The sequence below is a fragment of the Danio aesculapii genome, chromosome 5 (assembly GCF_903798145.1).
Source record: "Danio aesculapii chromosome 5, fDanAes4.1, whole genome shotgun sequence".
NCBI lineage: Eukaryota > Metazoa > Chordata > Actinopteri > Cypriniformes > Danionidae > Danio > Danio aesculapii.
Window position 1 is genome coordinate 51,259,914 of NC_079439.1, and position 26,075 is coordinate 51,285,988.

Below are 26,075 nucleotides of genomic sequence, written 5' to 3' on the forward strand. Positions count from 1 at the left end.
TTGAGCAAAATACATAATAACACAAAACCCTATTGGCTATTTTAAAAACTGCCTTTCTTCAGTTATTTAGTTGATATGTCAAACTTCAAGTAAAAAATTCACATTTCAAAGCACTTCTTATATTAATATTCTAATGATTTTGCCATTAAAATTGTTGATAATATTGAATCATACAATGTATTTTTAACTATTGACAAAAATATACCCTTGCAACATAAGAATGGTTTTGTTGTCCAGGGTCACATATAAAGAAACTTTTTAAAATATTGTTAAATAAATGAATCAATAATAATCAGTAAAATTTTTGTTTCTTTTTAACAAGCTGTATGTTGTTTGAAAACACAGTGCAACATGCTACATCAAGATAAAATATGCAATTTGAAGTATGTATTTAACATTTTGCCATATTCTTTTGTTATTTTTGACATGTCTCTGGATTTTTTCCTTCATTTTCCTTCAGCTTTGTCCTTTATTTATCAGAGGTCACCACAGCGGAATGAACTGCCAACTTAACCAGCATATGTTTTACACAGAGGTTGCCCTTCCATCCGCAACCCAGTACTGGGGAAACATCCATACAAACTCATACACTACGGTCAATTTAGTTTATTCAATTCACCTATAGGGGGAAAGCAGAGCACCCGGAGGAAACTATAGCCATAACATATGTAACTAAAATCCATTATTTAGATTATTTGTTTTACACGAATAACCAAAATAAATATATGGGGACCCGAAAATGTTGGCAGTGTTTGTAGATAATTATATTAATATAAAGCACAAACATCAACAACACTGCAACGTGCTGCAGACTGCAGTACAACACTTCCTGCCTTCCCTGTAATATTCAATAAGATGTTAAAATTACATGTAAAATACATGGAACACATGTGAAACACTTGTTTTTGGAACATTTTCATGTGAAACACTGGAATTGTCATTTTATATGTTGCCATCAGAGGTCAGGCAACTACAGAGGGAGGACCGCTACCACCAGGGATGGATTAATCAATGAATAAAATACAAAAAATAAAAAATATATAAATACAATAAAACTACATTGGGAAAAACACACTACAATTCCTAAGCCAACATTCACAGAGAGATTAGCCTCTTCACTTAATCTCGTCTTTAAAGAATTTTTAAAAAGCATCTCTATGATCCAGGATCAACAAAACTCCACTGAGCTCTACAGAGCTGGAAACTACAGTGTGGTTGCCATGAATCTGCTTTCATCAACGGCCAACATAGAAGCATAACATTGTGTCAAGAGCTCAACATTAGACCCTGAGCAATGGAAGAAAAAAACACACACAGTTTGGTCAGATGAGTCAGCGTTCATCCTATTTGACACATTCAGAAAAGAAAGAAGATGCCTTTGGTTCACATGTTGACCTTCTACTATGCTTCTCCAAGAATCTTCAGATTAAAACATTTGACTCTTTAGAGAAACTTTAGGAGCACAGAGTGCAGGACAGATGTACAGGGTCAGGGTTAAAGCAATGGTTCACAGTAACTGGTTTCATGCTAAACATGAAATGGTGAGTCAATCCAATACCATATTCATTCAAATGTGCTGTTCTTAAAGAGAGACAAACTGAATATTAAGACATTGTGAGCATAAGAGGCTATTCAAACTTTTTAAACAGTAATGTATATTTTTACAAAGGCTGAATTATTTGGTTTAAATAAAGTAAAAAAATCATATTTATATATGACTATACAGTCAGGTCCATAAATATTGAAACATCTATATAGTTCTAACATTTGTTGCTCTATACACCAACACAATGTATTTGAAATGAAACTAACTAGATGTGCTTTAACTGCAGATGGTCAGGTTTAATTTGAGCGTATTTACATCCAAATGAGGTAAATGGTGTAGGAATTACAACAATTTGCATATGTGCCTACCACTTGTTAAGGGTCCAAAAGTAATAGGACAATGGGCTTCTCGGCTGTTCCATGGCCAGGTGTGTTATTCCCCCCTTATCCCAATTACAATGAGCAGATAAAAGGTCCAGAGTTCATTTCAAGTGTGCTATTTGCATTTGGAATCTATTGCTGTCAACTCTTATGATGAGATCCAAAGAGCTGTCACAAAAGCTTGTGAAGCAAGCAATTATTAGGCTGAAATAACAAAAACAAACTCATCAGAGAGATAGCAAAAACATTAGGCATGACCAAAACAACAGTTTGGAACATTCTTTAAAAGAAAGAACGACCTAGTGAGCTCAGCAACACAAAAAGACCTTAAAGACCAGAGAAATAAAAGTGGTGGACGACCAAAGAATTCTTTCCCTAATGAAGAAAATGCCCTTTACAATAGTTTCCCAGATCAAGAACACTCTCCAGGAGGTAGCAAAGCATGATGAGCCTCTAAAACAGGAAGATGAGATTAGAGTTCTAATGAAGCCTTCACAGTCCTGGAACAACATCCTATGGACAGACGAGACCAAGATCAACTTGTACCAGAGTGATGGAAAGACAAGAGTATGGAGAAGGAAAGGATCCTAAGCAGTGAAGCATGTTGGTGGTATCATGGCGTGGGCATGTATGGCTGCCAATGAAACTGGTTCTCTTGTATTTATTAATGATGTCACTGCTGATAAAAGCAGCAGGATGAATTTGGAAGTGTTTCAGGCATTATTATCTGCTCATATTCAGCCAAATGCTTCATAATTCACTGGACGGCGCTTCACAGTGCAGATGGACAATGACCCAAAGCATACTGCAAAAGCAACCAAAGAGTTTTTGAAAGGGAAGAAGTAGAATGTTATGCAATGGCCAGGTCAATCACCTGACCTGAATCTGATTGAGCATGCATTTCACTTACTGAAGATAAAACTGAAGGGAAAAAGTCCCAAGAACAAGCAGGAAATAAAGACAGTTGGAGTAGAGGCCTGGCAAAGCACCACCAGAAATGAAACCCAGCATCTGGTGATGTCTATGCGTTACAGACTTCAGGCTGTAATTGACTGCAAAGGATTTGCAACCAATTACTAAAAAGTGAAAGTTTGATATATGATTATTATTCTGTCCTGTTACTTTTGGACCCATAACAAGTGGGAGGCACACATGCAAACTGTTGTTGATGGTTGGGTTTAGGGGTGGGGTTAGGTGCCACGCCTCCTTTTTAAAATCGTACAATTTCATATGACTGAACTAGAATTAGCCACTAAACTGACAAGACGTAAAATACTTACGTTTTCTCGTCAGTAAATATCCTCAAATTAAAGCTGACAGTCTGCAGTTAAAGCATATCTTGTTCATCTCACTATTTATGGACCTGACTGTATATATATTAAAATGCAATTTATTCATGAAATGGCAAAGCTGCATTTTTGTGTCCTCAGTGTCACATTATAATGTGCAAATTTGGTTGTCAGTTATAATGTTCTTATAAAAAAATATTATTTGCGGTAAACACAATCAACACAACATCAGGATCACATGACAATGAAGTCTAGTTTACTGGCTGCTAAAAAGGTAGATTTTCCATTACAAGAATAATTGCATTTTAAAATAGTTAATTTTTATATTTTTATTTTGGTCAAATAAATGTAGCCTTGGACTTTCAAAACTATGTATTAGCCTACCTAAAGAAAAGATTCCAAACATGTTATGTTTTTATTCATTTTCAGATTAAACAAAAAAATGTTCTTGACATGAGAGAAACTTCATCATAGTTTTTTTTTGCATTCTCTCACTTGTTCCTATTGAGTGGTATTCTGTTGACTACTGAGTGATCTTTGGTAGCCTGTAGACACCAGTGGACACAGTAAGCTGGTGGGCTCTGACTTTCTTTTGCAGGAAAGCCTGCAATTCATTCACGTCCATCTCAGTGACTCCAGGTCCGGCGGCCACAAACATTCGCAGCATGGAGTGGATCCTCTCTAAAGTCATGCTCTCCAGGTTAGTCAGCATGGCCTGAATGTAGGCCCAGAATAGCTGAGAAATAAGAAAAAAAATGTTTTAGTATCATCTTTATGATAAAGTGATTGCCTAAACACATTAACGCAAAATGACTGTTAGAAGTGTAGAAATAAGTGTAGAAATAACCTGCAGCTTCTCTTCTCTCTGCTCAGATTGTGTTGCCGTGTTGGAATCTCCCTCCTCATCACTGTCAATAAGCATGACACTTCTGTCAGATCTTTCTCTGCAAGAGCTGGTCTCCTGCACAGTATATCGGCCTCCGGCTTCTTCACGCAGCACACCCTGCTGCTGCCACAGTGCCAGCTTCCTGCGCACCATCTCCTGGGGCACTCCTAGGACCCCACTCAACTCTTCCAAGCTCCATGTGCCTAATGAAGGAAAAACAAAGAGCATTGGGACTTCAGAATCACAGTTTTATCAAGAATGAGTCTTTCATGAGCACAGTGGATGGTAGTTATGCTAGCAGCTTGTAGAACCTTAGAATGATGCCTGACGACTGAGCCTTAGAATGTTTACATTTGCAATATTTATATTTTTTGCTGATTAAAAACCACCTCATGGGGATTTTTGTAACTCTGAAAGCGCGTCTCATTGAGTTTGCATTTTAAGACGCACCCGCATATACAGTATGAAAGCGGCCTTCATGACTGAAATGCAATACGCTGTGTTTTCTGAAAAAACACAGCTGAACTATAATTGGATAAACTGACATTAGGCGGAGTTAAACAGACCAAGACAAAGGAACCTATCATACACTCGGCGCAATGAGGCGCAAAGCATGTATGGCGCGATTTGTTGCTATTTTTAGACCAGTACAGCTTTATTTTTTATGTTTTGCGCCACGTTGTTTAAATAGCAAATCCATAGCGAAGTTGTGTTAAGACACATTGTTGGTGCGTTGCTATTTTGAAAAACTGAAATAGACCACACCATTGACCAACTAAAAGCTGGTCTAAAGTCCAGTGCAGAGTGCAATAGTTATGCACCTATGTGGGTTCAAACTCTTACACATTGCTTAATACACACAGGATGTACAGCAATACACAAATGTCTTCACATATGAAAACAATTCAAGAATTAAAATGTTACAAAAAATTATTATTTTCGACATAAATGTAAAAACCACTACCTGCTCCCATGCATTCTTGACATTGAGGGTTTTGGAATCCGGCTATGTCTGTTTATTCATTCATTTTGCATTCGTATAATGTTATTATAAGTAGTAGTATTTATTATGCATAATTATATTTGTTTTAATAAAAACAAGTTTAGATTTGTCCACCTGTCGCGTTTTGAAGACATATGCATCACCATATGGGCCAATAGAAAGTGTGTTTGGAAAAACCTGTTTGATTTTTTGACCACACTTTGTTATTATTGTTCATTTATTCAATTGCTGGAAATTAGAAATTAATTCAGAAATAGTTTTAAAAACAAACCTTTGCGCTTAAATATAATTAAATATGTATGTTAATGGATGTCTTCAGTGGAGTGCTTACAACACCGTTTCCTTACTCCACAAAAGTAAAGGAGTGAAGTAAAGAGTAAATGCAAAGTAAAGAGAAAGTAAAGAGGCCAAATGGAGGAGGCTCATTCTTTATACTTACTGCAGGTGGTCTGTTTAACTGTTTTCTCGCTAGTGAAGCATTCAGTTCTTCCACCTACAAAGTCCACAATATATATAGCAAACGCACCATGGCGCGACGCATCTGATTCTTAAAGGGAATGTAAGATGAGACTCTGATTGGTTTAATGTATGTTATGCTCAAAACACACCCATAACTCATTAAGAGAATAAGCACAACCCTGTTAGAGCATGCGCCAGGGCACAGAGTGTATTTTTCTATCTTTAAAATTGCAAAAGTGGATTCGGACATGCCTTTAATGCTTTTGCGCCATGCACTGTAGACTTTGTGCTTAGAACATTAAAATAGAGCTCATAGACAAACATTCCAACACAGAACGCACATTGTCAAAGAAGAATAGCTGACTTTAGCATTGTTTTTCTGATAAATCCAGACAACCACCGCATTTTTCCTAAAGCACCACATTATTATATAATGGAATTATATCATGAAGAGGAATGTATTTTGGGTGAACTACTTTAACCCACCTTTGTCCTGAAAGTGTAGAATAATTGCAGCATGGATGGGAGTCACTGTGAGATCTGTGATAGTTCTGTCCTCCAGTTCCAGATCTAATGTAACAGAACCCAGTTGAGGCTTCCACCTCAGAGTCCTCATGGCCTGCATAAAACAACAAAAGAAAAAGTATGGCTTGAGATATTTCCAAAAGAGTTTGGAAGACAAAGACATATCATGAAGAAAGAATCTAAAGAATTTGACCAAACTCTTACTGTGCCGCGTGCCAATAAAATATGTGCCAAAAAACAAAAACGTACTAAAATACCTTGAGTTTCTCAAAGCGGTGTGTGTAGTCCTCCATGGCTTTAGAGGCGACAGCAGGGAGTTCCATCTTCTCCTCCTTCAGCTGGGGCCAGAACTCAGATGAAATGATCATGGCAGACAGTGGTAATATAGGCTGCTCCTCTGCAGGAAGACGACGTTCCTCCTCGTGGATATTAGAGTTGATCCGCCTGGAGTCTGCCACATCCTGCAGAGGAAGACACAGACGTTAATGATATGTAATATTGTGGTACTTTTATTATTTGATGTCTTTTTGTTTTCTCTTCTGTTTTATGCTTGATGTAGAGCTTTTGGTGTAAGAAAAGTGCAGTATAAATAAAATGCATTAATTTTATTTATTATTATTATTATTCAGTATAAGAAACACATGACACGAAAGTAAATCGATTTGAGGTTACCTTAAAAGCAATGACATGATAATAAGATGATATTGAATAACATGACAATAAGATGACATGAATGACATGATAACAAGAGAAGTGATTTGGTGAAAAGCATACCTTCAGCATCACTTCACAATAATGCATGTGGGACTCGCCAAACCTCAGTTTCAGCAGCTCAACATTGCGAATCTCTCTGTAAACACAACCACAGATGAAATTTAAGTATAGAATTTAACACTTAAAACCTGATAAATAAACTTTTCTCTTTTAACCTTAATGTCATGAATATTTGCCTTGTCTTTTGTTAAGCTTGTTTTGATATACAGTAGAAACATAAAATATCTGTCTTTACTCAACTGTTTTAAACAATATATGAAATCTTTTTTTTTATTTCACTTGCACCTATACTGCTTATGCATTTAATTTGTTACATTTATCTGGAAAAATCGTTTATAATGTTATGAATTAGAGCTGCACAGTATATTGGTTTGGTATTGATATTGCAATATGTGTATTCAATAGTTCCAGAATATCACAAGATAAAACTGATCAGATTAGGCAAGACCAACATGGTCTATATATATATATACCTATATATATATACACCTATATATATACACCTATATATATATACCTATATATATATATACACCTATATATATACACCTATATATATATATATATATATATATATATATATATATATATATATATATATACATATATATATACACCTATATATATATATATATATATATATATATATATATATATATACACCTATATATATATATATATATATATATACACCTATATATATATATATATATATATATATATATATATATATATATATATATATATATATACACCTATATATATATATATAGAGAGAGAGAGAGAGAGAGAGAGAGAGAGAGAGAGAGAGAGAGAGAGAGAGAGAGAGAGAGATTGTTAAATATTCAGCATATACAAAAACTATCAAAATAATACCAAAATCTTACAATTATGACATCCACATCATAAAAAAAAACATAGAAAAAGAATGATAATTATAATAATAAAAAATCAAAAAGAGTATAGGCTGCATTAATATTTGCAATAGAAAAGAGTTGTTTGAGTAATATTCATAGTTTTGATTGCTTTTCATCTTGAACATCCTTTAAGGGTTCTATCTGTCTATTTATATTTGTGTATAATTACCTAATTAAATTAAAAAGGTTTAACAAAATATTTCTTTTTTATATAGACTAATATTTTATATTACTTTATTCATTCATTCATTCATTTCCTTTTCTTATATATATATCACTCAGCTCAACTGTCATCTGTTCATGCAGAGGTTGATATTAAAGTCCCAATGAACTTTTTTTTTTTCATATTATGACAGTTCCTAGAAAAATTGAATTTTAAATGAGCAAACAGTGGGCGTGGCTTATTTTTTCTATGTAGTAAAGTAGGCATTTCATACAGAAAGATAAGGAAAGGGGTTTTAGAAGAGTTATTACAACCTAACAGACTCCTCCTGCTCACCATTTCTGTTTGTTGTCAAAACTGACAGTTAAACCTGGTTGAGTATGTTAGCCACACACAATACCGCAAAATCACATAATCTGATGATTTAACTGAAAACAAACACGAAGTGCATTTTCAGATTTCAATTAAAGAATAGAAGTGAAAACAATTTTTGCTTCTAAATGACATGCACAGATGAATTGTACACCACAAAACTAGCTAACAAAATCATATGGTTAGTTTTGATTTCATGGGGACTTAAATTCTTGGCTGTGGTTTCTATTACTGTAGCTTCAACATACAACATGATACATCTCTATCACTCTCTTTTGTCAAGTTTAATTATAATTTACCCTTTATCCACAATATAAATATGTGTGTGTCTGCAAGAGTGGCACGTCAGAGTGGAGCTCATTAATATTTACGACACGAGCCATATATGGTCAATCATGGACTTTCTGATTCTATGGGTATTTTATGAAGTAATAAATGAGCTTATTAAACCGTTTCTGGAGATTTTCAAAACTTACCGAAGCCATAGACCTACTATGTAGATATCAGAGAACAATTTAACTTATTAAACCAATGCAGTATATGGCACCTTTAACTTAGTCCAACTATGGCTAAAAAGCTGTGTAAAGAATCTTTGTACAAATGTACTTAATCAGTAACTATTCCTAAACCTAAATCATTGATATAAATAGAAAAAAACAAAGGAGCTAAAATAATCCTCGAGGTTCCCCAATATTTACTTGAAGCTTCAAGCTTTTAAATGATTGGTTAGAGAGTTTGTGGTAAATGCGAAACAAATATTTTATTTAGTGATTAAAAAAAATATTAAATCATTTTGAAAGTAATTAAATCATAATATGACAGTTTTAACTAAACCAAGCCAATTTGATTAAGCTGATTGAAGAGCATAAAGGATTATGTGGGAAACATGTTAATATATGTTTGTATATGTAAGGTGGGTCACCTGGCTGTGTTGTAGTTGAGCTGATGCAGAAGTCTGTCAGCCAATACAGTCTTGTATTCATTAACGAAGATCTCTTTACTGCCATAAATGCTGACCAGCAGACTGATGATGTCAGAAGAACGCCGCTTAGACCCAGTTTTATCTACAGTGAGAGAAAGAGAATACTATTCAATATGAAATTGCAATTCAAGACCGGCAAAAAATTTCAAAAAGCAATAATCAAACTAATGGTAGTGATGTTTAGGGATCGATAAAAACCCAAGATTTCTCTAAATGGGAAAAAGAAGAAATTTAAATTATGATAACATATATTTGTATGTTAAATATTAACAGAGAAACACCAAATGAGGACAATATCCACTGTTAGTTCATATTTAAAAGAGATCCACCAGCACCTGTAATGCAGAAGCTCTTACTAGGCTAAACTCTGCAGTAACAGGAGCAGAATCTACAGAAGAGCACCCTTTAATGGCAGCTAAACTACAGCCAAACCAGCAAAGCACACTCAGGCCCAAACTAACCGATCAGACAGATAGAAAACAAACTAAATCTGAAAGATGGAACTACAATACAACAGAAGACAGAACTGTATTTACACCTTAAAATATACTACAAAACAGCTGTGCTGTGTAACACTAACAAAGTGCAGACTGAACGAACACTGTCTGGCGTTTCTTAAAAAAAAATAAATAAATAAATAAAAAATAATAAATTCAATTAAATAAAATAATAATAATAATAATTGCTACTCGTTTGAATTGAGAATTGATAAAAAATGTAATCTCTTTTTGGCCATCTGATATTACACATGCACATATTCTTTGTGAGAAAAAATTTCAAATGTATTACAGCACTCTGTGAGCATTTATTAGTACCATTTATTGAGCCTCCCCACATGAACTGAGAGAGTGATTGGATATATGGATGTAGAAATATAGATATATATAAAAGTCAAAACTATTAGCTTTCCTGTGATTTTTTTTCCTTTTTCAAATGTTACCCAAGGAATTTTTCACAGTATTTCCTGTAATTTTATTTATGGGGAAAGTCTTATTTGTTTCATTTCGGCTAGGATGAAAGCAGTTTTTTTTTTAAACCATTTTAAGGTTGTTGTTTTTTTTCGACAGAACAAACCATGTTTGTTATACAATGACTTGCCTAATTTCCCTAACCTGCCTAGTTAACCTTATTAACCTAGTTAAGCCTTTAAAAATTGCACTTTAAGCTGAATACTATCTTAAAAATATTAAGTACTGTCATCATAAATATAGCATAAAGATAAAAGAAAATGAAATTAGTTATTAAAACTATTGTTTAATAATGTAAAAAAAAAAACATCTCTCTATTAAACAGAAATTAGGGGAAAAAAAGTCAAAAATTTTACAGAAGGACTAATAAGTCTGACTTCAACTTTGTGTATATATTTATATATTTCCCCACTTTCACAGACTAAAAAGCTTAATTTTAATTTCCATGACATCTAATGGAAGTAAAAACAGGCTGCTTTTGTGCTTGTATATTACAAATATAATAATAATAATAACAACAACAACCATAATAATAATAATAAATATTATTATTATTATTATTATTATACACTGAATTTAAAAATTAAAAACGACCACTTAAAAAAAAATTAATTATGAAGACGAAGCTCTTAAAATGTATTTTTTCCTGAAATTTTTGGCTTATTTAACAGGGACCGTCTGTAATTTTGTCATTTTAAGTGGCAACAAATTAAAAGCATGGATATAATAAAATTGAACTGGAAAAAAGCCAAAAACCAAAGCAGACATGAAACAAACAAAAATATATTTAGTCATGAATGGAAACTAAAACATACAACAAATAAAATCCTCTATATTCCATGACTTGGACAAAAAAAATATTTAAATATTCACTGACTTTCAATTTCTGGAAAAGATTTTTTAAATTTCTGTAATATTCCAGAAATTCTGTGAAACATGCGATCCCTTAGACAAAGATGGCAGCAGAGGTGAAAACAAAGGAACATTTCTTACTGTACTGTGATCACCATCACAATATTAGAGCTGAATATGAAACGAACAAAAAAAATTGTGGCATTACCAAATGCAAAAAATGCCTGGTCACATTTTAAGTGATAATTCTCAATGAAGAGATATGTGTCTGCCATATACTAAGACTATCAGCCAATGGACAAAGCTAATGCAAGATCATTTCTTACATGTTGTAGGATGCTATTTTAGAAAGATATAAACAATCTCTTAAAGGTCCCGTGAAGTGCTTTGAAATACGCATTTTTATTCAATGTTTGATGTAATCCCAACAGAAACACAAGAGTGTCGGACAGAGTTGCTCTTCCCCTTTTAAAAAAAACACAGCCAATAGTGTTTGGTTTTATCACAGCTCTGCCAGTGAGAGTGGTTGTGCTCAAGGGCATCCAATGAAAAGCAAATGAGAAGCGTCCTAAAGGGGGCGGAGCTTGTCAGACAGTTTGAATGGTTATGATGTGATAAGAAACTGTAGTTTGAGTTGACGTGAATAAAACCATTGGTCCATTTGGGCGGAAGTAACAAACTACAAATTGTAGTAACAAACTACAATTTTGTCACTGTTTTGGGGCACACTAGCTTATAGATATCCTAAAAACAAATAATACTTATACTAACATCTGAAAAACTTCAATGGACCGTTAAATATGTTTTTATAATATTAAGTATCCATGTAATTGTAAAACTTTTGTTAATTATTTTACAGATCAATTCTTGTTTTTGTGTATCATTGTTCCTTATTCATTCAATGGACAAAACTTAGGCAATGCTGAGCAAGTCATGCCAATAAAGCAGAAAGGGAGAGAGTCAGAACTGAAATATGGATTGACTGTCAGCACCCATATTTATGTACCTGCATTCTGTAGAATTTTTTCCTTACTTAAGCCAATTGGGTAGTGAAATGTATTAGCATAAATACATCAGCCATGACACATTTTACTCATATTAACTACTTTAATTGCAAAGAATAAGGGAAAAAATGTTTCATGCTTTTCACTAAACATGCAGCCAAATTAAAATTCCTGGTTGAAGCGAATTTTAGAATGAAACACTTCAGAATACTGAACACCTAACATGTTGTGTTTTTCCAATTTATTTAGTAAATTTTTCACTATTTCATAAATTACATAGTTAAAATGGTTTTCACTATTTTGTCTTTAATTTTGGCTTTAAAAAAAAAAACAAATAAATGAAAATCATTTACAAAAGAACAATAAAATTAAATGCTGCAAGAATGTACCATACTCTTAACTCTTACAAAAATGAGTGCATTAAAAAGAGCACAAAAAAGCATAAACCAACAACAAATTACTAATCATTCTAGACAGGTATGAATGGATGATTTTTTTCTTCCATAAAATTGATGATTTAAAAAAAATGTATGAGTTTTATAAAACTACCTAAAAGGATAGATAGCTATCAAGAATGTTTTAGAATTTTTTTTTACTAATTTTGTGATTCATATGATCACCATTACCAAATTCAGAAGCAAATGCTGTTATCTTGGCATACATAAAGACTGCAAAAAAAGAATGTTTCTTTTAATTAGATTCAAAGTCCTGTCTTCAGGTAATGCTTTCTCTTAGAAATGATCATCAAACACTAGTAAAGACTGATCACAAACGTCTAGAATGTTTACTCCAGGATGACACATAAGTATTTAATACTCAGATCTAGGGCTGGGCGATTCGGTGTTAAATCAAAATCTCGGTTAATTGACTCACAATTAATGAATGATTTTATTTATTTATTTTATTTTTTTGCTCTCATAGTTCACTGACAGGTTTCGTACAGTAAATATGCTTACATATTACAAGTGAGAGATTTCTGAATGAAGGGAGCATGAAGGGAAACACACACTTTCTACTATCTGTGATTATTTATTTACCATCAACGTTGAACAACTCAAATTAAAACCCACATTGCCTTTATCGAACTTTTCTTTTAAAAAAGTGAAAATAAATAACTTGTACTTTTGGAAACAAAGTAAATTATTTAAAAAAAAATTCCAAGTAGACAATAAGCAGTATTTCTTCTAAATCAAATAACTCTTGCATCTTGGGTAAATAATATTTAAACAGTGCTTTTTTGCATCTTCTGTAAACAAATATTTTAATATAAATAATAATTTTAATGAAATGGAAAATATGCCGTCCCAAGGCATCTCAGTGCAGCTTCCTATCATCATCAATTAAGTGCAAAGAAAGGCTCAAGAATGGGTCCATCATACTTGACCAGAGATCAGATGTGGCTGCAAAATGGCAACATAAAAAAGGTTTAACCGAGCAGGGTCACCTGACTCCACACGTAGTAGGGAAAGTATTGAAAAAATTGACCTGTAAAAATGAAATCGATTATAGCTTCGGAATTTTGATTACTTTTCGATTAATCACCCTGTCCTACTCAGATCCTAAACATATCCTACCACATGCTATATTTGTAAAAGAATATTAACTGTCAAGCATGTTTTATTTGATTGTGTTAGCTTTAATTCTGTGAGAAATGGAAAAACTAGGTTGCTGTTGGAAGTGGTGTTAGTGAGGCCAGTAGGGAGCGCTCAACCTTCGATCTGTGCGAGTCCTAATGCCCCAGTATCCTTAAGGGGATACTATACAGTCAGTGAGCGCCGTCTTTCGGATGAGACGTTGAACTGAAGTCAGGACTCTATGGTCATTAAAAATCCCATGGCACTTCTCGCAAAGAGCAGGGGTGTAACCCAGGTGTCCTGGCCAAATTCCCTCCATTGGCCCATACCGACCTCCCAATTATCCCCATCCAACTGACTCCATCACTGTCTCTCCACTCCACCTATAGCTGGTGTGTGGTGAGCGCACTGGTGCCTTTGTTCTATGACTGCCGTTGCATCATCCAAGTGAATGCTGCACACTGGTGATGGCGTGGAGAGACGCCCCTCATGATAGTAAAGCGGTTTAGGTGTATGGCCATACACAATAAATGTGCTATAAAACTACATATTTTATTACATAGAAACCTATTTTATTCAGTTCATTCTTTTGAAGTGATTTTTAACACTGATACTATAAATAAATTTCAATCCAAATAGATTTTTAAATCTAAATAGATTCAGGACAACAGGACAGCACAAGCCTCAGATCATCTTTCACCTAGAGCCGATTTCAAAGTTTAAAACACAGCCTAGGACACAGTGATGGAGCCAGAGGGGTGACACTGGACACCTTCGACATCCAATTGGACACCCGGGATTCCACCCCACCATTTATTTGCTACCGATGCTGACTAACATCTCATTTGCCAAAACATTTTGGATAACAGAAGCTAAAAACCTGTTTGATCATATTATCAAAAACGTTATTGTACAGTAAAGATTATTCTGCCTTTTCTGAAAGCTTTCGATTGACAAACATTCAGCAAAACTGTTTCAGAAAATACACTACATGTTTTGTTTTTTTTAAAGAAAATTACTCTGTTCATCAAGGCAGCATTTATTAAATGTAAAAAAATTGTTAAATATTTATAAAAGTTAAGTAACTGCTTTCTTATTGTTCTTATTATTTAAAAAAATATTACTCCAGTCATCATTGCTTGTATTACCATTACTATTATTAGTAACAATATTAATAATAATAATAACATTAATAATCCTAATAACTCATATTAGAATGATTTCTGAAGGTTAATGTGACTCTGAAGACTGGGGTATTGAAGCTAAAAATTAATCTTTAAAATCACTGGAATAAATTATTAAATTAAATGATAAACTACTTTTGAACAGTTATTTTATAGTGCAATAACATTTCACAATTTTACAATTTGTACTGTATTTTTGATTAAATAAATGCAGCCTTGGTGAGCAGGAGAAGCTTCTTTTCTTGTCTTTCAGTATGATTTTTAAATGTTTTAGAAATCATACTGACCCCAAACCTTTGATCAGTAGTTTATGCATAATAAGACTTATTTAATGGCTTTCTTATGTTGGTGTGCTCTGGCAGCTACCACTAACCTGTGAGTGCATCGGTAGGATCTGGAGTCCAGTCCTCTGGATCACTCCCCTCATCTTCACTGTCCTGTGTCTCCAGAGCAACAGGGTCAGCTCGAGAAAGCTCATTAGCCAGATCAGTACAACCCTCCGAATCACCAGTCAGACTGCCTACTATCTGGCGCACAGTGTCCTCACGGGTTCTATCATTTTCAACATTGCAAAATACAATTAACCAATTCATTAATGGAAACTAAAACTGGTTTACAAAAAAAAAAAGATTCTCAAGTACAAACCTGAGATATTTACGAATGGGTTGGCAGGCCACTTGCAAGATGACCATGGAGGGGTCAAGCTCTCTTAAAGCTTTGATGGCTGAGATGTAAACAGTAATAATGTCAGATGTGTGGACTCCTGTAATGAGAAAAAGACACATGATCAATGTATTTACACAAGTTTAATATTTAGCAAGTGTGAAAACCATCTGAATCCTGGACCTGGATGCAGAAGTCGTGTTTCAAATGCTGATTTGAGGGAGGCAAGAAGCTGCTGTCTCTGATTGGTCCTTTCCAGACAGAATTTAAGATCCTCTATGGCAGGAGTAGATTCTGGAAAATCTACAACAGTAATGAAAATAAAAATGAGCGATAAATAAAACAATGAAACAACCAAGATGAAATGACATGCAGTGTGAAAAATAAATGTTTCTTTCTTGCCTCGTATGATGCTGAATAGCTCCTCAATCCTCATGTTTACATAGATGCGACAGAAGAACTGATGCATGTGGCAGTGCCAGCGCTGGAGGAGAGCATTGGCTGGTTGACCCATCTTACCATCTATGGGTGTGATTTCGCTGCCCACCTCGTCCGCCTTACTGGAAAACACTCGTCTTAGCCATCCTAAAACCTGCCCCAACCACTGGAAACACAACGATTTGTTATAGTTAGAAATAATTTTTTTTCTTTTCAAGAGTTCACATTTAGCTATATATAACAAACACAAGCTCCCTCACGTTAGCAGGGTGAGAGGGGAATTTGAGGTAGATCTCGATGAACTCCCTGACTTATTTCTAACTTACGTCAGATATAGGGATGGCTAAGGAGAGATTTACGGCTTGCTAAGAGCTTCACTATGATGCCAATTTGGTATGTTCAATTTACATAGGTTGCGTGTTTTTTGGGCTGTGGGAGGAAAATGGAGAACTCGGGGAAAACCCACATGACCACAGGGAGAACGAGCAAACTCCACACAGAAATGTCATCTGGTTTAGTAGGGACTTTAACAAGAGACATTTTTGCTGTGAGGCAACATTGCTAACCACTGGGTTACCGTGTCGCCCATCCAAAAAAAAAAAAGGGGGGGGGGGGGGGGGGGGGTGGGGGTTCTTCAAGACGAAGATATTGAGATAAGAAACTCTAGTTATTTATAGCGAGTTAGGAATCATCCAATTGGTGAATCAATCGTAGATTAATGAGGGACCAGATGTGGACAACCATAAACATGAGATTCTCTTAAAATAAGTTTATAAATATACTTTAATTAATGAGCACTTTCATAAGTTCACATACTTTTCAAAAGTTCACATTTCATCAAAAATACTTGCCTTGGGTAGAGTAATTAACCTTGTTTTAATCTAGATGTATCAAGTTGCACATTGTGGATGCATAATTGCATTTAGTTTAAATCCATGAGCATAATGGGGTATATGCACACGACTTTTAATTTTCAGTAAGGCAGCTTCAAGATCTGGCTTCACTTAAAAATAAGTGATCTTCAATTCCTGATTGTTATACAATATCTCAGACCGGACAAGAAGCACTGTGTTAAATTCCATTGTTCTGTGTCATGTCTTTAAAATATGCAAATTTATTTGACCACGATATTTTCAATGGAGTTTCTGCACTCGTCTGCTGTTCCTGATGTCAAGATGTTTTTCCATCTCATTTTATGCCTGAACAACTAAATGAATGCCTAGGTCTATTTAACTGATTATACTTGAATTACATTTCAACATCAATGCTGCAAAAGGAACCATATTAAATTAACCATTAACTTTTCACTTGAAGTTTATTGGTGTTTTAAAAAACACTAGCTGTGCATATAGCCCATTCTAAACATCAAAACGTGTAATCGTTTTAAAAGAATAGCTCACCCAATTAATTAATAGCTCATTACTCACCCTTTACTTGTTACAAACCAGTTTCTTTATTTAGTTTATATCTTGAAAAAAATCTGGAAACCTGCAACCAATGACTTCCAAATTATATGCCTTTTTCTACTATGGAAGTCAATAGCTATGTTTCCATCCAAAGATGCGAATTAAATTTATACACAAATAATGCGCATACAAGACATGCGATTAAAGCAGCGTTTCCATCCAATGAGTCAAAGAGAACAAAATCGTCACTTCCTGATTAACTGGTGCCAATTATCAAAAGTTAAAACAAAACCTGCTTTGGAAAAATTTCCAGTTCGCTTAGATCCACCACCTAACTCCACATCAGTCATTAAGCATCTTACAGAGTCATTGAATGTTATTGATATTTGGAGACTACACCATCCTACTGAGTACTCCTTATTTTCCTATGTCCATAAATCATATTCTAGAATAGACTATCTTTTTATAGACTCTAAATTATTATGTTTCTTCATCTAAATATCATAATATACTTATCTCTGATCATTCTGCTGTTATATTGTCTTTTAATTTTGGGTTAACAAAACCGAGTTATAGTTGGAAATTTAACTCTTACCTCCTTTTGGAAGAAAAATTTGAGATTAATGATACAGGTGATGTCTCTGACTCAGTGTTGTGGGAAACTTTTAAAGCAGTGATAAGGGGACATATAATTTCCTATGAATCAACGGCAAAGAAGTTCAGACAGAAGCGCTTAGTCGAGATAGATACTCATCTTACTCATTTGGAGAAACTATATAGGGACACTGCAGACTCTCAAGTATTAAAGACATTATGCCATTTAAATATGAATAAAACAAGATTACTTCAGATCAGGTAAATATGATGTTGTTAAAAGTTAAACAGAAGCATTTTGAGATTGGGGATAAACCTGACAAATTATTAGCTGCACAGTTAAGAGGCTTCTATGCTAGTAGATCAATTCACAGTATTACTGATATGGATGGCAACATTTTGACTAATCCAAAAGACATTAATAATCGCTTTATGCATTATAGTAGACTTTCTTCATTCACTTCTCCTTCCAAAATTAAGCGAAGATGATCAGAATATGCTGAATGCCAATATTATTATTCAAGAGATATTAGATGCATTAAATGCCTTTCCTAATGGGAAGGCTCCGGGACCTGATGGCTTTTGCATTGAATTTTTTATAAAATATGCAGTAAAGATTGCACCTCTTTTGTTACGAATATTTACTCACTCTCTTTCTGAGCAGAAATTTCCTCCATCTCTCTATTTTGCTAACATTTTTTTACTTCTTAAAAATGGGAAAGATGAGACTAATGTGTCGTCTTTTCGCCCAATTGCTCTTCTTAATACTGATTTAAAAGTGTTCACCAAGATTTTAGCAACTAGATTAAACAAATGTATCTCAACTATTATTCACCTTGATCAAGTTGGTTTTGTCCCTAATAGATTTTCCTTCTTCAATGTCAGACGTCTTCTAAATTTAATCTATTCCAAGCAAAAAGCTAACTCTAAATTGGCAATTGTTGCATTAGATGCAGAAAAGGCTTTTGATCTAGTTGAATGGAAGTATATCTTAGCCACTATCAAAGAATTTAACTTAGGAGATAGGTTTTCATCTTGGGTCAGTATGTTACATCATAACCCATGTGCATCGGTTTTAACTAATCTTGACAGATCACCACAATTTGAGTTACATAGGGGCACACGTCAGGGGTGTCCACTTTCACCCCTGTTGTTTGCCATAGCCATAGAACCTTTGTCAATTGCTATTAGACATCATCCACAGATTTCCCCCTTAAGTATAGGTCAGGTAGATCATGTTATATCTCTTTATGCTGATGATATTCTTTTCCGTGTATTATTCAAGCAGACACTCCTGCTTGGTTAGCGATAGAACAAAGTGCCTTCCATTCTTCTCTTTCTGCTCTACTGTTTTCAGCACCTCTCCTTAAAGATATTCCTAAAAGTAAGTTCATCCTTAATAACTCTATTAAAATATGGTATCAAATTAGAAAATTAAACAAGTTACCAAATACCTCCCCACTTACTCCTATTTGTTACAATCATGCATTTAAACCCTCTCTTACAGATAAAGTCTTTGAACAATGGCAAGATAAAGGAGTTTCCAGTGTTAAAAAATTTATACATTAAAATTATTTTTGCCACCTTTTCACAACTCTCTGAGAAATTCAACCTCCCCCTTCAAATTTTTTTAGGTATCTTCAGGTTACAAACTATGTCCGTCTAAATATTCCAGATTTTGATGTTTTATCTTTAGAAGGCAAATTATTTGATTTATTTTTAAACTCTTCAAATGCTAGGGGCCTAACCTCTTTATTGGTTAAAGCTTTTAAAAACAAAACAGACTTTTCTTCTCTTCATTTGAAAGTCGCTTGGGAAGAAGACTTAGGGATTTCAATATCTGAGACTGATTGGGATCAATGCCTTTCATCTGTTTATTCGTGTTCTATAAATTCAAGACTCCATCTTATTCAGTACAAAGTATTACATAGACTTCACTATTCTAAAACAAAGCTTAATAAATTCTATCCCTCAGTTTCCCCCATTTGTGACAGTTTCTGAGGGTACCTTAGCACATCTTTTTTGGTCTTATGTTCAAATTCAGAATTTTTGGTTAGAAATATTTCAGTTCTTTGCTAAGGTTTATGATTGTGTTTTACTTCCTGACACAATGATAGCAATTTTTGGCTGGTCAGATTTTCTTGAAACTCTCAACCGAAATGTATGGTTACCTGTTCAGTATGGCACGATCATAGCTAAAAAAAGTTATCCTTTGTCTTTAGAAGAAAAATGTTGGGCCTCTTTTTTTCTGACTGGCTTCTTGGACTCACCTCCACTTTGCATTTGGAAAGAATAAGATATACCACCTCTGGGAACTCTGCGAAATTTGATAAAATGTGGGATCCAGTCTTTTTTTTCTGAAACACCATAAAGACTAATAGTGTTGTTTAATTTCTGAAGATTTGTAAGTTGTTGTTTTTTTTTTTGTCTCTACATCCATAGCTGTGTCTTTTTGTAGGTCATATATGTTTTGTATGTCGCCACTTTCTAATGTTTTATGCTTTATTTTACATTTTTCTCAGATTATCGTTTCATGATGGGTTTGTCTGTCTATTCTTTGTTTTTCTTTCTGCAAAAATTATAATAAAAAAATATTTAAAAAAAAGTTAAAACAGAATTTACTGCGTTAGGAGAAGCTGTGTCAATCTTTTTTTATTTAATAAATTTCTTGCACCTCTAATGGCAATGAAAGTTTTGTGGCATTTAAAGGCGTAAGGCCTGGAGCATAGACGCTCTTGACTATTCTGGAGATAATTAATAATATAACACAAATACTGAAACAGTTAAGGTGTTTTAGAATGACCAAAACAACAATTCAAGTGTTTTATAGTGTACTCAGCCTGCTGGTTTGTCTGTTCACACACATTTTTATCATCACATAATCTCTTATAACTAAATCACATGACTTTTTTTAATGTGCATACTGGAATTTGTTCGATAAAAGTGTTTCCTTCATAGTTTATCTATTCTTATCGAATAAAACATTTATCCTACTCATTTATTTTATTTATCTTATGTTTTTTATGCACATTTTCAAAATGAGCATAAAATAGGTGGATGGAAATGTAGCTACTGTTTACAGTTTTTCAGCTGTCTTCAAAATATCTTACAACAGTTCAACAGAATAAAGACACTCATTAAGGTTTGGAACCAGTTGAGGGTGAGTAAATGGTGAGTTTTTACATTTTTGGGTGAACTATCCCTTTAAGTAGATGACATAAAATTAAATGTTGTTTTTTGGCGTGTAAACGGATGAAAGTTACGTACATCATTGAAGTCAGTAAGAAAAGAGTGTTCATATTCTCCTCTATAGCGCTGTTCCATTCTCTGCTCTATCAGTTGGTGTAGGATGCTGGTCACAGCCTCTGAGCTCACACGTTCCAACAGTTGTAGTCTGGACCTGAAATCACCAATCAGCATTTAAAAGCCGTTAAATTTAAAAGCCGTTGAAGTCAGAATTATTAGCCCCCCTGTTTATTTTTTCCCCGCATTTCTGTTTAACGGTGAGAAGATGTTTTTCAACACATTACTAAATATAAATGTTTTAATACCTCAATTCTAATAACGGATTTATTTTATTTTTACCATGATGACAGTAAATAAAATTTTACTAGATATTTTTCAAGACACTTCTATGCAGCTTAAAGTGACATTTAAAGGCTTAACTAGGTTAATAATATTAACTAGGCAGGTTAGGGTAATTAGGCAAGTTATTGTTTAACAATGGTTTGTTCTGTAGACAAAAAATATATAGCTTAATGGGGCTAATAATTTTGACCTTAAAATAATTTTTAAAAAATTAAAAACTGCCTTTATTTTAGCTGAAATAAAACAAATAAGACTTTCTCCAGAAGAAAAAATATTATCACACATACTATGAAAATTTCCTTAAATATTTAAAAAAGAAAATAAATCAAAGGGGGGCTAATAATTCTGACTTTAACTGTATGTCAGTGCTGTATCAACAGAAGCCAAAGGGACATTTGGAATGGAAAACAACCAAAGTACTTTTAAACACATTATGATAATATTATCATAATGGTGTTTTCAGTCATGTGCAAATATGCCATATGAATTATTAGAAGGCTGAAGGAATGACCCCAAAATAAATAAACCTGTTTGATTCTCTTAATTCTGTAGAACACAAAACAAGTTACCAGTAAATAATGATGGAAAAAAACTTTCATAGTACTTTAAGTTCCTACTATGAATGTCAATGAACATTTTCCAACGTTCTTCAGAATATCTTGTTATTGTGTCGAACAGAAGAAATAAATTCATAAAAGTTTAAAACCACTTGAATGTGTGTAAATGGTGAGGACATTTTCTATCCCTTCAAGATACAGGTATATAGTACATTATATTATTATGAAACATCACAAAGCAAGAGCTGTGCTTTTGCTAAATATGAGTAGAGCTCCAAACATGATTCTGATTTTACACAACAGTTCATAGCCACAGTTCAATTTAAACATTTTAGCCAACTGACACCACAAATAGTAATAGTATGCAAATAGTAACCAAACAACAGTGGAACAGCAGCATTTGCAGTGTCATCATTCATCACAATGGCACTTGAATTTAACTCACAGTATGTGGCTGAGCTCTTGAAGCTGCTGTAGAGCTTCCTGACACCAGCACAAGTGAGGGAGGGCAGCACAGCCCGAGCACAAACCACCTCCATCAGTTTCAACTGCTCCATCCTCAGCCTCCACAGCTTCCCCTGCCTGACTCATGTGCACCGAGAATGTCCTGCTATAAAACTCCAGCATACGCTCCTGCAGGACAGGTGGAGGGGAGAACAGGAGAATGGCACGAATGATAGAAAAAGCTCTCTCAATCAGACCACGGGGCCCTGGACCACACAAATCCCCACAGCTCTTCTCTTGCCATGAGCACAGTGTCTCAAGACCACCTTGAAAAAACAAAGGGGAAAAGCATTAAAACTACTAATTACCGTTGTACACTCAGCAGGTTAAGTCTAGCAAATAAATATAATGTTCACACAACCCAAAATCCAATGGAAAAAAAATCATGCATCAGAACTTGAACAGGATTTTGAATTGTTCTACCAGCTGTGTATTAATAAGGCACATTTTAAAGGGATAGTTCACCCCAAAATTTTTATTCAGTCCATTTACTCACCCTTTGCTTGTTTCAAACCTTTTTTTTTTGAGTTTCTTTCTTCTGTTTAACACAAAAGACGATTATTTTTAAAGATGTTAGAAACCTGTAAACACTGACTTCCATTGTATTCGCTTTTCCTACAATGGAAGTCAATGGTTACAGGTTTTCAGTTTTCTTCAAAATAACTTATTTAGGGGAACCATCCCTCTAACTACAAAATGGAACTTCAATTTTAAATGTAGAAGATATGGTAATACTAAGCATGAAAGTTATGTTTACTAGGCGGAAAAGTCTCACTAAGGCATTTACCATCGGGAGGCGGTATAATCACTCTGGTAGAAGAATTTTGCTTTCATAATCCAAAATAAATGAAGTAATTCAACATTAGAACAGAAAGCTCCTCCCCTTCCGCTACATGAGCAAAGCAGTAGCCGTTGACTGCATGAGGTGTCCGACATTAAATAATTGCATCATTCGGGTACTTAAAGTGCACTAATTCTTTTAAGAATTTTCAGTGTGAATGCACTACTTACACTATTTATACTAAAAATGGCATAGAATAGTGCATGAGTATACGATTTAGAATGCACATAATATATTTAGTTCTTCTAAAAAACAATTTGTCGGTTAAACAGCTGCAACACAATGACACAATAAATAAATTCAATACTCATTTACCTCCCATATTTTTAGAAAATAATATATTTTGTTTAAAAAAAAACAACAATAGTTGTCAAACAGTAGGGAGCAACGGCTTTACCAAGGAAAGGTTCCAGCTGCCGTAGAAGGTTTCTGAAGGCATCCAGTAAGGCTCTTGCCCTGTCTCTCTCTTGTGAATCTCCCTCTGGCTGCTTAAGCCCTGTCCAGAACTCTGGAGCAACAGATGTAGTCAAACGAACTTGCAAAGTCTCCAACAGCCAACCCTCCACATACTGGCCCAGTCCATGCTCGGTCAGCAGGGCCAAGGCATCAGAGAGAACCTCAGCAGTAGACACATTCTGTTGCACAGGAGAGACCTAAAGAATCATGGTCGGGTTACATGTGTAATACTCTAAATTACATAGAAGTGTAAAAACTTCTGCCTCTATTTTAACGATCTAGGTGCAAAGTCTAAAGCGCATGGTGTAGAAACACATTCTCTTTAAGAATCTGCTGCATCTAGCCATGGCGCAATTGCTTTTTACATGGCAGACTTTGTAAATGATAAAACTGAATGCTTTATTAGTGAGAAAAAGGTTAAACAGGCCATTTGCAGCGCGAGATTAAGAACGAGCCTCCTCCATTTGGGCTCTTTACTTTACTTTTACTCTTTACTTTTGTGGAGTAAGAAAACAGTGTTGTAAGCACTCTACTGAAGACATCCATTAGACTACATATTTAATTTCGTATTTTGTCTGTTAAGCGCAAAGATTTGTTTAAAAACTATTTCTAAATTCAGTTCTAATTTCCAGCAAATTAATAAATGAACAATAATAAGGAAATGTGGTCAAAAAACACACGTTATATGCAAACACATGTCTTATTCTTATGCCAAATATGATGATGCATTCGTCTCAAAAACCCGACAGGTGGTTGTATGATAGGGCCCTTCAAATTACAAAGGTAGGGCTATAATTAACCAGGAAATATTTCAGAACACAAGCTAAGTTTAACCCTACCACACTGTAAAAAAGTTGACTCAACTTAAAATTGTAAGACAATTTGCTGCATAGCTTTTTCTTAGTTGACTCAACTTTTAACCAAAGTACTGCAATGGACTCGATTTAAATTGAGTCAACACAAAATACTGTCCAGTAAGTTGCCTAACAAGTTTTAGGTTGAGTCAGCTTCTTTATTACAGTGTAAGATTTTAATCTAATTTAAGCCATATAGGCACAAGAAATTATAACATGAGTAGCTTTAACAACGATCCATTGTATTTTTTTTTTTTATTATTATTACAATGAACACTATAAAGTGCTAAATTACGTTTGATTACATTAAACTTTTATTTTACATTTGACCTCAATGCTGTTAAACTATGCAGAACACCGAACAGCACTATTTCTTTTGCATCTTTGTTCTATTGTATTCATTTTTGCTTATGATTTGTTTATTGTACATTGTAATAAACACATCCCCTAGACAATTATCACAATATTATAGATTATTTCCTAAAGGTTATTTAAATAATCTTATGAAGTGACAGTAATATCGCAATATGACGTTTATATCACAGAAAACAAAATATTGCTACGTCAGTTTTTTTTTCGAAATCGTGCAGCCCTATACAAACGTACTTTTTGATTTTAAATTAGATGCATTAAGAAGCTTTATTTGTCAGCAATCTAGCGCCTTTCATCTTCTCGTTAGCATTACACACATACATGCATTATGTTTAACACTCACCAGTGAAGACGTCACTGTGTCCCAGGCTGCCGACAGTCCCTGCGGCACGGACTGCATCTCGTTCATTAGAGCACAGAGAGTAAACAACAAATAGGCTATAGTCGTTGCAGTTATCCATCCATATTCCGTTTACTCGTAATAAACATGTCTAAAATATACGATAAAATACTTCATGAACTGAGAATGCGTAGCGCTTTTCTTCAAACTGCCGTCGCTCCTCTATGACGACATTGATGTTACTTTACCGGATGTTGATAATCGTAAGAAATTATTTTAGGTATTTTAAATGATACCTTTTTTTGATCCAGTTGTCTGATAACAAAAAGGCTCTAAAAACTTAATCTGTTTGCGACTTTTTTTCTATGTTTAATAAGTAATTTTTGCTTTTTCATTAACGTTATATATTTTATATCCCCTGTGTTTTTGGCTGTATTTTTCTTCACTGTTAAAGATAATTATTTTGCCTATTTGTTGTTGTATGTATATGCCTATAGTGTATACACTGTTTATGGGCTTTAAAAATTATAATTTTATTTTTTATTTTATTATAATATATTACAAAATATTTTTTTAAAAATTAT

The 26,075-nt window shown here is 34.1% G+C and overlaps 1 protein-coding gene across 2 annotated transcripts; it reads right to left on the bottom strand.

Moving 5' to 3' along the window:
- Window positions 1-3,611: 3,611 nt before the first annotated feature.
- Window positions 3,612-25,712, bottom strand: anapc2 (anaphase promoting complex subunit 2). 2 transcript variants are annotated; one of them, XM_056458444.1, is made up of 14 exons: window positions 25,495-25,712; window positions 23,867-24,104; window positions 22,570-22,894; window positions 21,247-21,379; window positions 15,944-16,145; window positions 15,725-15,844; window positions 15,524-15,641; window positions 15,252-15,430; window positions 9,237-9,378; window positions 6,863-6,938; window positions 6,346-6,549; window positions 6,050-6,182; window positions 4,063-4,304; window positions 3,612-3,951 (listed from the first exon to the last, which is right to left on the bottom strand). In XM_056458444.1, exons 1-14 carry the CDS (start codon window positions 25,558-25,560, stop codon window positions 3,739-3,741), a joined length of 2,391 nt encoding a protein of 796 aa, XP_056314419.1. In that variant the 5' UTR covers window positions 25,561-25,712; the 3' UTR covers window positions 3,612-3,738. The 2 variants fall into 2 exon arrangements, with proteins under 2 accessions (XP_056314419.1, XP_056314418.1); XM_056458443.1 differs by having other exon boundaries at window positions 23,867-24,122.
- Between the last annotated feature and the right edge of the window lie 363 nt (window positions 25,713-26,075).

Excerpts from the sequence above, each read along its gene's own strand:
- anapc2 (XM_056458443.1), bottom strand. The coding sequence starts at position 25,560 with ATGAACGAGATGCAGTCCGTGCCGCAGGGACTGTCGGCAGCCTGGGAC. Across the intron at positions 15,642-15,724 it reads AACACGACTTCTGCATCCAG|GAGTCCACACATCTGACATT; the intron begins GTCCAGGATTCA and ends TTCTCATTACAG. Across the intron at positions 6,939-9,236 it reads CTCAACTACAACACAGCCAG|AGAGATTCGCAATGTTGAGC; the intron begins GTGACCCACCTT and ends TTGTGTTTACAG.